General features: G+C 36.7%; 1 protein-coding gene across 1 annotated transcript; it reads right to left on the bottom strand.

Annotated features, from left to right (window-relative positions):
• Nucleotides 1–611: 611 nt before the first annotated feature.
• LOC132197748 (uncharacterized) lies at nt 612–12,329 on the bottom strand. The gene is made up of 42 exons (XM_059621268.1): nt 12,056–12,329; nt 10,439–10,549; nt 9,835–10,011; nt 9,298–9,557; nt 9,089–9,237; nt 8,966–9,036; nt 8,585–8,902; nt 8,421–8,528; nt 8,208–8,345; nt 8,008–8,145; nt 7,810–7,953; nt 7,601–7,753; nt 7,385–7,537; nt 7,178–7,333; nt 6,968–7,123; nt 6,746–6,904; nt 6,541–6,693; nt 6,347–6,484; nt 6,113–6,268; nt 5,907–6,062; nt 5,702–5,851; nt 5,487–5,645; nt 5,266–5,424; nt 5,044–5,202; nt 4,832–4,987; nt 4,616–4,771; nt 4,401–4,562; nt 4,205–4,348; nt 3,749–3,898; nt 3,540–3,691; nt 3,321–3,485; nt 3,061–3,195; nt 2,865–3,005; nt 2,694–2,818; nt 2,499–2,634; nt 2,340–2,441; nt 2,028–2,157; nt 1,757–1,968; nt 1,586–1,705; nt 1,401–1,537; nt 1,210–1,345; nt 612–1,157 (listed from the first exon to the last, which is right to left on the bottom strand). The coding sequence occupies exons 1-42, from the start codon at nt 12,144–12,146 to the stop codon at nt 1,083–1,085; spliced, it is 6,246 nt and encodes a 2,081-aa protein (XP_059477251.1). The 5' UTR covers nt 12,147–12,329; the 3' UTR covers nt 612–1,082.
• Between the last annotated feature and the right edge of the window lie 927 nt (nt 12,330–13,256).

Here is a 13,256-nt window from a genome sequence, read left to right as displayed (position 1 = left end):
TGATTGTGATTCAGCAGAATTCTAATTTTCTAGGCTAGCTGAGTATACTTTTATTTAATTGCTTGAAATATCATAGCACCGTTACTAAAATGTTAACATTTTTAATGTTTAATTAATAAGTTGGACGTATCTAAGTCTTTGGTAAGTAAACTTCGCATACCATTTATTGGTTATTTAAAACTAACAAAAACCATAACTTAGATTGTCAGACAAATACTCCTCCAACTCCTCGGTTAAAAAATCCTATAAAAAAATAAATACGGTAATTTAATAAAGAGATTGTTTGTGGTGTACTCAATTGTTTTTGTGAAAATTATCAAATTGTAGTTTTATGAGGTATACAAACAGTTCCCTGAAATACAATTTTGTGGTTAGAAAAAAACAAACATCATTTCCATTAGAAATATGTTTTGAATAAACGCAGCTTGATAATATGCCACCAATACGGCGAAACTTCAGAAACCACTTATTGCAACTTTAGCCTGAGGGTGCTGAGGGGAAGCCTTTTCTTCAAAAATTTGTGTTTTTTGTTTCTTGATTGTGGCAATTAATTTATCATTTATTGTAAGAGTATAAGTTATAATTATGCACATAGTATCAGCATTTTCATAAACAAAAACCAGCAAATATTAAAACATAATTATTATGATAACCAAATATATTGTAAGTTCTCAACACATACCTGCGATTAATAAATGTTAAGTAACAATTGGCGTTAAACTGATTTTTGAACATATTTTTTTTTTTGTTATTTTAGATTTACATAAAAAAAAAATCATTTTAAATAAAATCGTAAATAACAAATTTGCAACTTATGAAGCATTTTTTAAGCGTGAATGAATCCTATGAGTAACTTTTTTTTCATATAACAACTCTAATGACCCCTATTCACTTTTTTTTAAGACATTGAGTTTTACAAAATGTATAAAAATTAATACAACTTTGAGCCCTTTAAGTAACTCTATTATTTAAGAATAAATCCTAGATATTAGACAATTATTATTTAAAACAAACTTAAACTAGAAAGGATACAATTTTTGCTTAACATAAATTAAAAGTGATATTCACGAAGAACTAATTCTTCATTTGAAGTTCCCGTAAGTGTCAAAATTTTCCAGATATTTAAACGCTCCTTTGTACAGCATCTCGATTTGTTCCTTCAGAAATTATGATATAAAAGTAGGTAAATTTACTATGTGTGACGATTACAGTTCCTGTGATGAATCCAGGTCGAGTGATTCTGGTGCACCGAATGGCCATGGGCACGTCAATTTTTTGCTCTAGTTTCATTTTCTCCAGGATGAAACCCAACGCCGCGAAAAAGCCACACGCAGTAACTCCGTCGCTATTCGACGTATAATTTTATAAAAAGAATTAATATATAGAGAAATATAACTCACTGGCAAACCAAAACACTAGACTTTTCCAAACTGGCGATTTCCGTCTGCTCCCAAAGCTCGATCAGCGACTCGATTTCCGCAATCATTGGATTTTCAGCAGGCCAGCCAGAAAAGCAAACCACTTTTACACAAGGGCCCTAAAACAAAGATTTGAATATTTTTTAAACTTTTATTAATTTTCCGACTCCTGATGAGCGTTCAAGTTCCAGAATTGTGCAGCTTTTCAACTGGTATGTTTGTTTGAGTTTTACGTGGAAATCGCCCACGGACAGTTGACGTCCTTCGACTAAAGGCAGGAAATTGTCCTGGAAAATTTAATTAAAATACGTCGTGTTTAAAAATTAAAGAATTTCCACCTCGCCCTGTTCCAGTTGGTTTAGAACGATGACGTGCTCCACTTTGTACTGATCAATCATTCGCCAAAAATCGCCCACCGTTCTGTCCATCGGCGTGTGTGTGCAGATAAATTTGTTTTTCTTTTTGAATCCGTCGACGAAAACGGCATTGATGAAAGTTGAACTGTTGCTGGAATTCGGATCCGGAAATATTTTCACGTACCGACTTGATGCTGATGAAAAAGATAAATTAAACGATTATTTGGATTTTTTAATATATTTTTTCACTTGCCTCCGATGAAATGCGGAAATTTGCACCTGTCCAGCAAAACCACGTCGGCGTTTTTCAGACGTTGCCACTCGGTTTGACAAATCTTGTCAATCTCGGCCCGACGCAAATTCAACAGCCTCTTGTTGTTTGCCTTCAAATAAATAATTATTCAAAGAGAGGTTATAACAAAGTTGACTGAAAATTAAAGATAACTTCTTTAATTTTTGTTTATGCTTATTAATTTACTTGTGATTTTCTTTCATTAATCATGTTATTTTTTTAATGAATTGTTTTTAAATTATTTAATTCAGGCCAAAAAAATTAATACAATACCATCAAACTTTTTATCTCGCTGGTAATGTGGTTGCAAGAAATGACGTACTTTGGCACACAGATCACCTCGTACAGAACCAAGTGGGCAAAGTTATATTGCACCTGTTAAGATTTATAAAAATTTAATTTAATTTTCTAAAATTTTTATTTTTATATTGCCTCGTTGTCGACCATATTAGCCCTCTGAGAACGAATATTGCCCAAAGCTTCAAAGGCATTAAAAGAACCTTCCGCCCGCGCCATTTTCAAGCACATGTCAATCAAAATAATTGTCCCAGTTCGTCCAACGCCAGCGCTTCAATATGATTTATTTTCACATTATAACAAAATTTAGATACTTTTCATTATTTCTACCTGCAGTGAACAACAATCGGCGTTTCAGTTTGTATTTCGAGAATTTTTTCGCAAAAACTGGCAAGCGACTGAGCGTACATTGGCACTCCGTGGTCAGGCCATTGAGTGTAGTGCATTTGCACAACCTATGGTATTATTTATTTGAGGTGAGATTGGAATTTTAAGACTCACCTGCCGGTTCTGATCTTTATTCATGATTTGCAAAGTGCGCACAATGTAATCAGGGGTAAGTTCCTCCTTAATGCTCAGAACCTGCAGACCCTCGACGCAAACAACTTGTCGTTCGTCAGGCCAGTACTTTTCGCATTTCGTCTGTTCGGAAAAAATATTAACTGTCCGTAAATTCAATGTAAATTGGTTGTAGTACTTTTCCAGTTTCAACCAAGTTGGCGACCATGACGATCAGAGAAACCTGTTCCTGCCACACCATTCGCCAAAAATCCACCAAGGTGTTTGGCTTTGGACCTTGCGTGGCAATGTAAGCCTTATCCTTTTTGTAGCCCTTCACAAAAATAATGATAAAAGTCATAAAAATAATATCGCCAATAAATAAATTTTATATTTAAAATAAAAAATATTTATGAAAAACAGTTTTAACCAAACTACTATAAATCTTCAAAATCTTACATCAATAAAGTTTGCATTGATATAATCGCCTTGATCAGATCCGGTTTGAAAAGTTAATTTCACTCGAGTTTCGTCGTAGGCAGCCAGGTTGCCGTATCGGTTTTTTGATTTATTCTCTCTCGATTTTCCAACTTCCCAGGGTTTCATTTGTCCACGAGGAAATTTCTGAAATCGCATTTAAAACTTCTTCCATTAAAATATATATATTTTTATGCGCACATTATGCTGTTGCTTTAGCAAATCAGATTTGCACGCTTGTTCCAAAAACTCGCTAAAGCCGGCGACAAAAATCACACTTGACTGCACGTCTGCGCGAGGGGGGATGAGGGGGGCTACGGCTAGCGGTTCCATAGCAAATTCGTCAGCGACATCTTATTAAAAAAATAATATTTTAAATCTTGTGATCAACGTTTCCTAGTTGGCTTTACTCTCTAACGTTTCATCCAAACGAGAACTGCCTTTTCTAAGCCAGCACTTGCCTCGTCGGTTGCGGATAATGATCACGTAGAAAACTATAATTACCAGAGACAAAAGGAGGATAGTACAGGTGATTCCATAAAGCAATGCATTTGATTCCTCTGAAATGAATTGAATTTTTTTTTATTTTAGAAATTCGATTTACTATGACGAAAAAAATTTCATAAAAGAATAACTTATTTTTAGTCTCATCATTTCATTTTAAAATAATATAATGCAGTACACATTTCTAAAGTTCAAATTTCTGCTCACCAAAATATTCACTTTATATAATGATTTATAATCAAATTTTTTTTTTATTTAAAAAATAATATTATCTAAAAATTTTATTTTTAAATATATGTGCAAAAATTTCAATTTCATCTTACTAAATTTTTTAGTGTTTCTTTTCTTTTTTTGCAAATTACCTTTGTCACAATATGGAGTAATGAAACCCTCGCGTGCGCACCCCCTTAAGCAATGCGCGCTTGTTACATTATAAAGTTCATCCACGCAATTCGATGGGTCCAATTTTTCTGTGCAGTTCATCCCATATTGTCCTTTCTCGCATTCTATAATTAATAATTAAAATCTACTATTTTAATGCTAAAGCAGAATACAAACCAGAGGTGCACATCGGCGGTTGCATTCCAATAAACCTGCAGCCCTGTTTGCAATGACCAGTTGCTTTGTCATATCCTCCGAATTCACCTTCCCCAGAACAACGACCTTGGACCTCACCTGGTCCCTCATTACAGTTAATGCCAAATTTTCCATCTCGGCATTCTTTCTCATAGCAATTAGTAAAGTTTCTCAATATCCAAAATGTGACTCTTTACCTTCCTCACAGTCTGGAAACTGCAATCCCGGCTTTTCGCACGTTTCCCTGCATTGTCCATTTACCTTTGAGTAATTACCATATTTTCCACCACCTGAGCACTTCTTTTCATTTAGTTGCTCCTCGCAGTGGTTCCCAAACTTTCCTCCATCACATTCTTAAATTTCATTAAAACGAAAAACGAATTTACTAGAAAAATTGACATTTTTAATTCTACCTTTTTCACACCAAGGAAATTCAAGCCCTGGCTCTTGGCAGGAAACTGAACAATTCCCCGAGTCACGACTGTAGTTTCCAAACTTTCCATCGCCTGAGCATTTACCTTCTTTTAATTTTTGTTGGCAATGTTGTCCAAATGTTCCTTCTTCACATTCTTAAAATTCATTAACAATTTACCTTTTCGAATTTCAAATTTTTGCTTAAAATTACCGTTTTCACACCATGGATATTGGAATCCTGGTTCTTTGCAGGAGAAATTACAATTGCCAGAATCGCGGCTGTAATTTCCGAAATTACCAGCACCAGAGCATTTTTTCAATTTGGTTAAATTTTGTCTACAATCCTGTCCAAATTTACCCTCTTCACATTCTTGATGAGCAAGAATATATTATTATATATCTTTTTTTTTTTTCAAAATTTAACAGTAATTACCTTTTTCACACCAAGGAAATTCAAAACCGGGCTCATTGCAGGAAATGCTGCAGTTCCCCGATTCACGAATGTAATTTCCAAATTTTCCATGACCGGAGCATTTTTTTACCTTGCTTAAAGTTTTGTTACAGTTATGTCCATAAGTTCCATTTTCACATTCTTGATGCATAAAAAAAAACACTTAGTATTTTTAATTTAAAAATAACATTTTAATAAAGAACCTTTTTCACACCATGGAAATTCGAACCCTGGATCCTTACAAGAAACTGAACAATTCCCTGAGTCACGACTGTAGTTTCCAAAATTTCCTCCACCAGAGCATTTTTTTAATTTGGTTAAAGTTCTCTGGCAATCTTGTCCGAATTTTCCTTCCTCGCATGCTAAAAAATATTATTGCTTTCTACCAGCCTTAAAATATTACATTTTATTGATTTACAGTCGGTGCATTTTGGCAATTTAAATCCTGATCGAGCGCATTTTTTGCAATCACCAGTTTTCTTATCGTAATTCCCTACGCTCTGTTCTGCACATGAATTAGGTGAGAGTTTAGATAAACAGTGTTTTCCATAAGACCCGTTTTGACAGTCTGATAATTTTTTTAATAGTTATTATCTTTAGATTCTGGGCTTGTTAATACAAACCTTTCTCACATTCAGGGTGCTCAACTCCATGATACAAACAATCCCCATTGCATACACCCGTATAAGGATTGTAGTTTCCAAATTTAAAATTACCAACGCATTTTCTCTCTCCCAATTTTTTGCTGCAGTTTAATCCAAAAGATCCATTTATGCAATCTAGTTATAAAAATATGAATTTAATTTGTCGAATCAAAATTTTGACTCACGAGAAACACAAGCAGGTGGATAAAAGCCAGGTTTAGCGCAGCCTTGAGTACAATTGCCCGTTTCCTTATTATAAGCACCAAATGGCATCGGACCAGCACATTTACCAGTTTTCATAACCCCAGAACAATTTAATCCATACCTCCCTTGGTCACAAGCTAGGTAGGATATAAACGTCAAATTAAAAAAAAAAATGTGAATTGAATAAAATTAATTATCAAATAAAGTAATATTACGTTTTTCACACTCTGGAAATTTGAGTCCGGATTTAGCGCAGCTTTTTTTGCAATTTCCTGTATCGCGATGGTAGTTGCCTGAGCATTTTTCACTTAGCTTTTGTTTGCAGTCCTCACCAAAATATCCCTCGTCACAGTCTAAGAAGAATAAAAGTTTCAAAATGTGTCCAATAAGCTTAACAAATTAATCGGACCATGTTCACATTTTGAAGGTTTTTTGCCCTTGAATTTGCAACTCTTGCAGTCACCATTAGATTTTGAGTAATCACCATAAGGGTCTTGGCCTGCGCAAACATTTTGTTTGAGTTGAAAGTTACAATTTTGTCCGTATTTTCCGTTTCTGCATTCTATAAAATATAAAAGGTAAAGAAATAGTTGTTAATCCCTCTACAAACAAACCTTGCTCGCACAAAGGGAATTCAAAGCCTACTCTTGCACAATCCCACTTGCAGTTGCCTGTGGCGCTGTCATAATCGCCATATTTTCCTTGACCCGAGCATTTGCCTGATTTAACAAGTTGTTTGCTGCAGTTTGGTCCAAATGTTCCATTAGTGCAGGCTGGAAATTTTTTGAGTTTTAAAATATTTTAATCGAAAGAATAAAGAAGGCAATTTTGTTTACATGTATGGCAATTTGGTGGTTGTTTGCCATGATATTTGCAACCGTTGATGCATTCCCCTGTAACTCTGTTGTATTCTCCGTATTCACCAGAGCCTGAGCATGAATTTTTTATGCGTTTTTCTTCACAATTGGATCCAAAATCTCCATATTCACATTCTAAAGAAAGCGCTTCAAATTTAGAAATGTTCAAAACTACTCAAAAATATACACCGTCTATGCACTGTGGGGTTTTTAATCCTGCTTTTGAACATCCTTCTATGCAATATCCATTTGTTTTATTGTAATTTCCAAAAGGACCGTCGCCCCTGCATTTACCACTTGGCTGTTCTTGCTTGCAATTTTCCCCGAATTTTCCGTCATTGCATTCTAATGATATTTAAATCAAAATTCTAAATGCCAGAGGATACAGATTTCTACCTGAATTACAAAAAGGTGGCTGTTTTCCAATAAATTTGCAGCCTTTCAAGCACTGCCCTGTAGTTTTATTGTATTCACCGTAATCGCCAGGGCCTGAGCAACCTTTTTGACGTCTTTCTTCACAATTGATTCCGTAAGCTCCGTTATCACATTCTATTTTTTTATAAAAAGAAACCTCTAAATTTTTAAAGTTACAAACGATACAGAACACTATACCTTTTGAGCACTTTGGGGGTTGAAATGCTTGAGCACAGCCTTCTATGCAATTCCCATTATCCTTGTTGTAATTTCCATAAGATCCACTACCCTTGCATTTACCAAATGGCTGGTCTTGGGTGCAATTTGCACCAAATTTTCCATCATCGCAATCTAAAAGAAAATTGATAGCAATCAATAAATTATTTATGCCTTTGCTAATTGAAGACCTCGATCACAAAAAGGGGGTTTTTGGCCTCTGAATTCGCATCCAAATAAGCACAAGCCGGTTGTTTTATTATAATCTCCCTTGCAACTTCTCTTCTGAGGTAGTTGAAAGGCGCAGTCTGGGCCATAGGAGCGATCCCGGCAGGCTGAGAGCGTTAAAAATATTTATTTCATTATAAAAATGAAGTCATTAGTCAAACGATTTGCACAATCTGGTGGATGAAAACCGTGTTGTTCACACAAACCACACTTTCCCGTGTAAACATTTAAATGGTCTCTAGGGCAATTTACTTCAGATAGGAGGTCGCAGTTTGGTCCATACTCTTTGCCTCTGCATTCTTTCGTAATTTTTTTGTTTCATTTTACAAAAAATGAAAATAAATTAAAAACCATTCATTACTTTCAATGCATTTTCCGTTTTTTCTTTTGAATCCAGAAATGCAGAAGCAGCCAGTTGTGTCGCACGCCTCGATGTTGCTGCAATTATCGCTTCCCAACTTTTGGCAAATAGTTTCTCTATCTTTTCCAGACTTCAAGACTGAGAATTAAATTATTGACTTTTTAATTAACAAAAAAAAAAAAAAAAAAAAAAAACATAAAAAGCAGAACTCACCAAGTTTTTCAATTTTTAATTCCGATGTTTTGTTTGTTAATATTGTGTTAATTTGATCTAGATTCGAACAGGAAAGCAAATTTTTTACTCGTGACGATATCATGAAGCCTGAAATAAAAAGTTTTTAAGTTAACAGAAAAAACGTCTTTTTATATTTTGATTACCATGCCCAAAAGTTTCGCTGCTTAGCAAAGATATGTGACCTATGCAAACTTTTTCAAACTCGTAGAGTCCAAAAGATAGACGCGCTATTTTATTTGTCTGATTCACGAGCAAAATTGTTGCTGTTTGCCACTTTCCATCTGCGTTAGTTGGGAGCTTTGTTGATTGCCATGGATTGCGATCAGTCGAAGTATGCACAGAAACAGTGTCTCTTATTTTGTTTTTTAGATAATAACTCAAACTTATTGCGGCTGCGGTCTGTTCTTGTTTGATTTCTGAAGTTAACGTGGTTTGATTTTGTCCTTTTTCAATGTAATTATCTTAAAAAATTAAATAAGGCATAATTTTTGGAACATAAAAAAAAACTTGTGAATTAAACTCACACTTATGAATCCTGAAGTATCCCACATCTTCATGTGTCTTGAAGGCAACAAAATTGAATATTTCATGTGAGCTAAATGATTTTTTAATACACCACTTTGAACTCTATAATTCATATTGCTTACTTATTCCCAGAACATTCAAGCTTCCAGTTTTTGTTCATCACTGAGACAGAAAGTTTTTTTAAAGTTGTTGGCGAATTGAGCGGGTCCATTTCATATTCAACCGTAACAGTAGCCCAAGCGTTACCTCCGTTGAATATATTTTCATTTACCTGCGTTTAGAAATTGTTATTGAGTGTTAACTGTCCGCTTCATCATTATGGCACACTAACCTTTTCCGCAAGTACAGTGCAAGTTAAGCTGTTTAATAGATCTGTACAGTAGCGAATGCAAGACTTGAGTTGATTTCTCCATCCATCCAGGACTATTTGAAACCCTGGTTGATTTTGCGAGTTTTCGTGTTTTGTCAGTGATATAATGGCACTGTGATCAGCCAAAACTGAGTAATGAAACCTTCCTTGGCTATTATTAGTCCTCATTCTGGTCCAATTTGTGAAATCGCCACCCCCACAGGTAACAATTTCTTTGAACGCTAGTTTTTAAAATAAATTAGCAGCACGTGATTTCAATAAGTTTCATATAGAAGTCTATTTTGAGATTCAAATAATGCAATAGCCAAAAACCATAAATCTAATATTTTTTGGAAAAATTTTAATTCACATTATCAAGCCTTTGTTTTATGTTTTGAAAGATGTGAGTTTTGATCAAAAAAGCTATTATGTAATTGAAAAAATGGTCGTTTTTTGCATATTTATTACAGAACTGCTTGACTTGAAAATTTTCTTGGTGTCATATGTATTTTAACTTACAGTTCCAACGATGGTCAAGCACGGGCTCAAATTCATCAAACCAGTCTCCATCAACCAAATTGGTTTTTAGCTCATAATGATCTGTCATCCAATTTCCGCAACCATTGGCGCTCACCAAGTTGCAATCATTTATCAACCCATTCGCAATGAATGTCTCGTCGGTTGGGTTTGGGCAGCCTTATTTGGGAAAATGGCCGAGCAGGAAAAATTATTCAGAAATAGAATGAGATCAAATAACTTAATATTAGCTTTAACGAAATGTCTAATTTTTTACACAGACAGGGCGAAGTTCCTGTAGTTTATTCACTTTATTCTAAAAAAATTTTACATTTATTTGATATTTATAAAAAGAACTATTTCATATAAAAATTCACATGATCGCAATAAAAAATGATAATTGACAAAAAAATTAGTAACTTAGCAGCTATTAGCTGGTATTAATTTGTTATTAAGATGGGTATAATTCAATGAAACTTAAATTCAAATTAATAAATAATAAAAGAATTTCAGAGCCCAATTGTTTTTTTTTTTAATTTAGAGATTTGATTGAAGTATATAAAATAATACTTAAATGTGATTTGTTAAATGAATCGTGGTAAAATACCTTTTTTTACATTACGTATAAACGCCATTGTGGGTCCATTGTTGTACTCTGAGTCGGTATAACAAATTCCACTTTCATTCATAATATCATTTTTGATAAAGTAAACCACGCCTAGAAATAAAAAGTCCTTACATTGCAAAAAATAAAAAAAATAAAAATCGAAAAAAGTTTAGATACTTAAAATTATGAAATAAAAGTAGTGGAGAGAAAATGTAGAAAATGAAATAAAAGTTGAAGCGAACCTTGTATAATTGCTGGTAAATACAGCAGTATAAAAATTGATTTCTTCCAATCCATAGTTTGTGTGGTGTAACCACAGGGACCTTTAATTATTGTATTGCAGAAGAAGAACTTTAATTGTACAAATCTTATAATTATGTAACCGCGCGCGTTAAGGCCATTTAGTATATTAACCAAAGCTGAGCACAACCCTTAAGTTCCCGCCCCGCGCGCCACGCCACCACCAAGAACTACGACCGCCGCGCTCAGGGCGCCACCTGAGTGCCCAAGCAGACGCTTCCTGGACTCGACTGAGTGTGGTTGTAATGGTTTCCCTTCCCGCTTTAAAAGGTATTGCTTGGCGCCCACGCTAGATAAATTCCGAACTGAATATCCTTTTAAATCAGCTTAATCCGTTCACTAATTCAGTCCGAACCTTAAAACTCAGCATTTGAATATTAAATCTAATAGTAATTCCGCATTAGTTTGGCCAATTATTGTTTAGTTTTAAGAATAAACCATCACTTTATTTGTTATTGTTAATTAACTTGTTTACTTGAAATATCAATTAACCCTTTTTAGTTAGAGCACAAAGATAAAAGAGTAAAAGCATTAAAGGCCAATTAGAATTAAAGCCAATTTCCATGAGGCCGCCAAGTTAAGTCAATTAATTAATTAAGAAGCACGTTCGAGTCCGGGAAAGTCTCCAGCTCTGCGCAAGTGAGAACTTCGGGGAAAAGTCCTGTCGAGAGTCACGACAGATTTGGTGTCAGGTGGGTGGGGTGTGTTTTTTTTCCAAATTAACGCACCCTTTGGAACGTCCCGCGCACCCTGGCCAGCCCAGAGAGCACGGTACTCTCCCGTACCCTGTTTTCGCCGAAGTTCTGAGGATCCGAGACCGACCGTGACAAGCCTGGTGCCATCGACAAGAAGCGACCGCTGGATCGAGGTGCACCGAAAGTTAAAAGAGGCTGACGGAAGGAGAGCGCCTTAAGAAGCACCTTGCCGATTTTGTTCACGGGAAAACACAGGCACACTGCTGTAGAGCGCGACCAAGAAAAACGCAGAGCTGTTAATTTAAGGTATCTCTTTTAAGTTGTAATGGATCCTATTATTTAATTGGGTAGAGTGCTTTTTGTAAATATCAGCCTTAAGGGCGTTTTGCAAAGGTGCACTTCATGCCAAAAAGGAACTCGGAAATTGAAAGTTAAAAGTAATCAGCAAAGTTGGGTTAAAAACGCGAAAAGTTAAATTAGAGATTGGGTGATAATCCTCTAATTGAGAGAATTTTTTTTACAAAGAAACAAATAAAATGGTCCATTGCTAAATTTTATTGTTGTGGCTCAATTTTTATAAATAAGCGAATAAATTTAAGAAATTTTGTAATATTGTACTCACCAATTTGACCATGGAACCTCTCACCTCGTCCGAGTTGGTCAACAGAGATATCCAACCAGAAGACCCACAGTCCATCGCCATTCGAGCTCATGTCTACCAGTTGATTGGCATCTACAAAGCAGATGGCAGCCTGTCCTTGAAGAACTTCATCCACAGTGTTGAGCGGGTGAAAATCGCCTTTCCAAACACCCGAGATGCAGAGCTTGTCCGCCTTGCTGTCAGCAACACTGAAGGCGACGTGTTCCGGTTCGCCAGCAAGCTCAACTTGGACGCCCTCTCACTCCAAGACCTGAAGAAGGCGTTGGCGTCCGAGTTTGAGCAGCCACCCAGCTACTCCGAGGCCAAAGATGCGTTTGATGGCCTGGAACAAGGCAGCAATGAGTCAGTCGTCCAGTTCTACCGCCGACTTGTCAATGCAGGGGAGGTGCTCCTCAGTGCCCTGCTCGAACGAACCAAGTACAAGGAGGAAACACGACGGTTCTTCCTGGAGGAGGAACTGAAGCACCGATTCTTTGAGGGGCTCCGCACCGAGTTTCAGCAAGCAATTGTTTATTCAAATTCAAATCACCTTTCCAGCATGAGGGAAATTGCAGAAAATCAAGAGCACTTCTTGCGGCGAACCAAGCTCCGGCGTGAGCGTGAGGAGCAAGCTCAAGCAGCTGAGGATGAAAAATTGCAGCAGCAGCAGCAGCTCTTGGGATACATTCGCCAGCTGAAGGATGCTGTCTTTGGTGCCCCCAACCACCAGAGCACTCTCATGCAAACCACCAGCAGTGTGGTGACGTCCAATATGTGGCAGAGCAATCCAGCAGCACCGTCAGTCTGCCCCGTTCAGCCTCCGAGTGCGACCATCACCTCCGTGTGTGGCTCCACGGTGGGAGCTACACTGCCGATCACCAACGGCCACCCTCCAGCAACCAAGGAAAGCCTGCAAGAAAAGAAATGTCACAAGTGTAAACAGAAGGGACACATGGCGAGGAACTGCCCAAACGTGCCTTGCCAGCTGTGTTCCAGGAAAGGACATCGCTTTGGCCGGTGCCCCGAGCAAAAGTGCACATTCTGCTCAGCCCGAGGGCACCCGGCCAAGAGATGTCCAATCCAGAGGGCTTTGAGAGGCAACAATGGTGCAGCCTCACTCACCTCTTAGCCTTCGTCAAGCTTGTCGTGAATGTCCGCCACTGCCGAGCAACTCGATGGGCTC

This window comes from Neocloeon triangulifer, unplaced genomic scaffold (assembly GCF_031216515.1).
Source record: "Neocloeon triangulifer isolate White Clay Creek 2 clone unplaced genomic scaffold, ASM3121651v1 ptg000012l, whole genome shotgun sequence".
NCBI lineage: Eukaryota > Metazoa > Arthropoda > Insecta > Ephemeroptera > Baetidae > Neocloeon > Neocloeon triangulifer.
The sequence above is the reverse complement of the archived record's forward strand: the minus strand, read 5'-3'. Positions and strand labels throughout refer to the sequence as shown.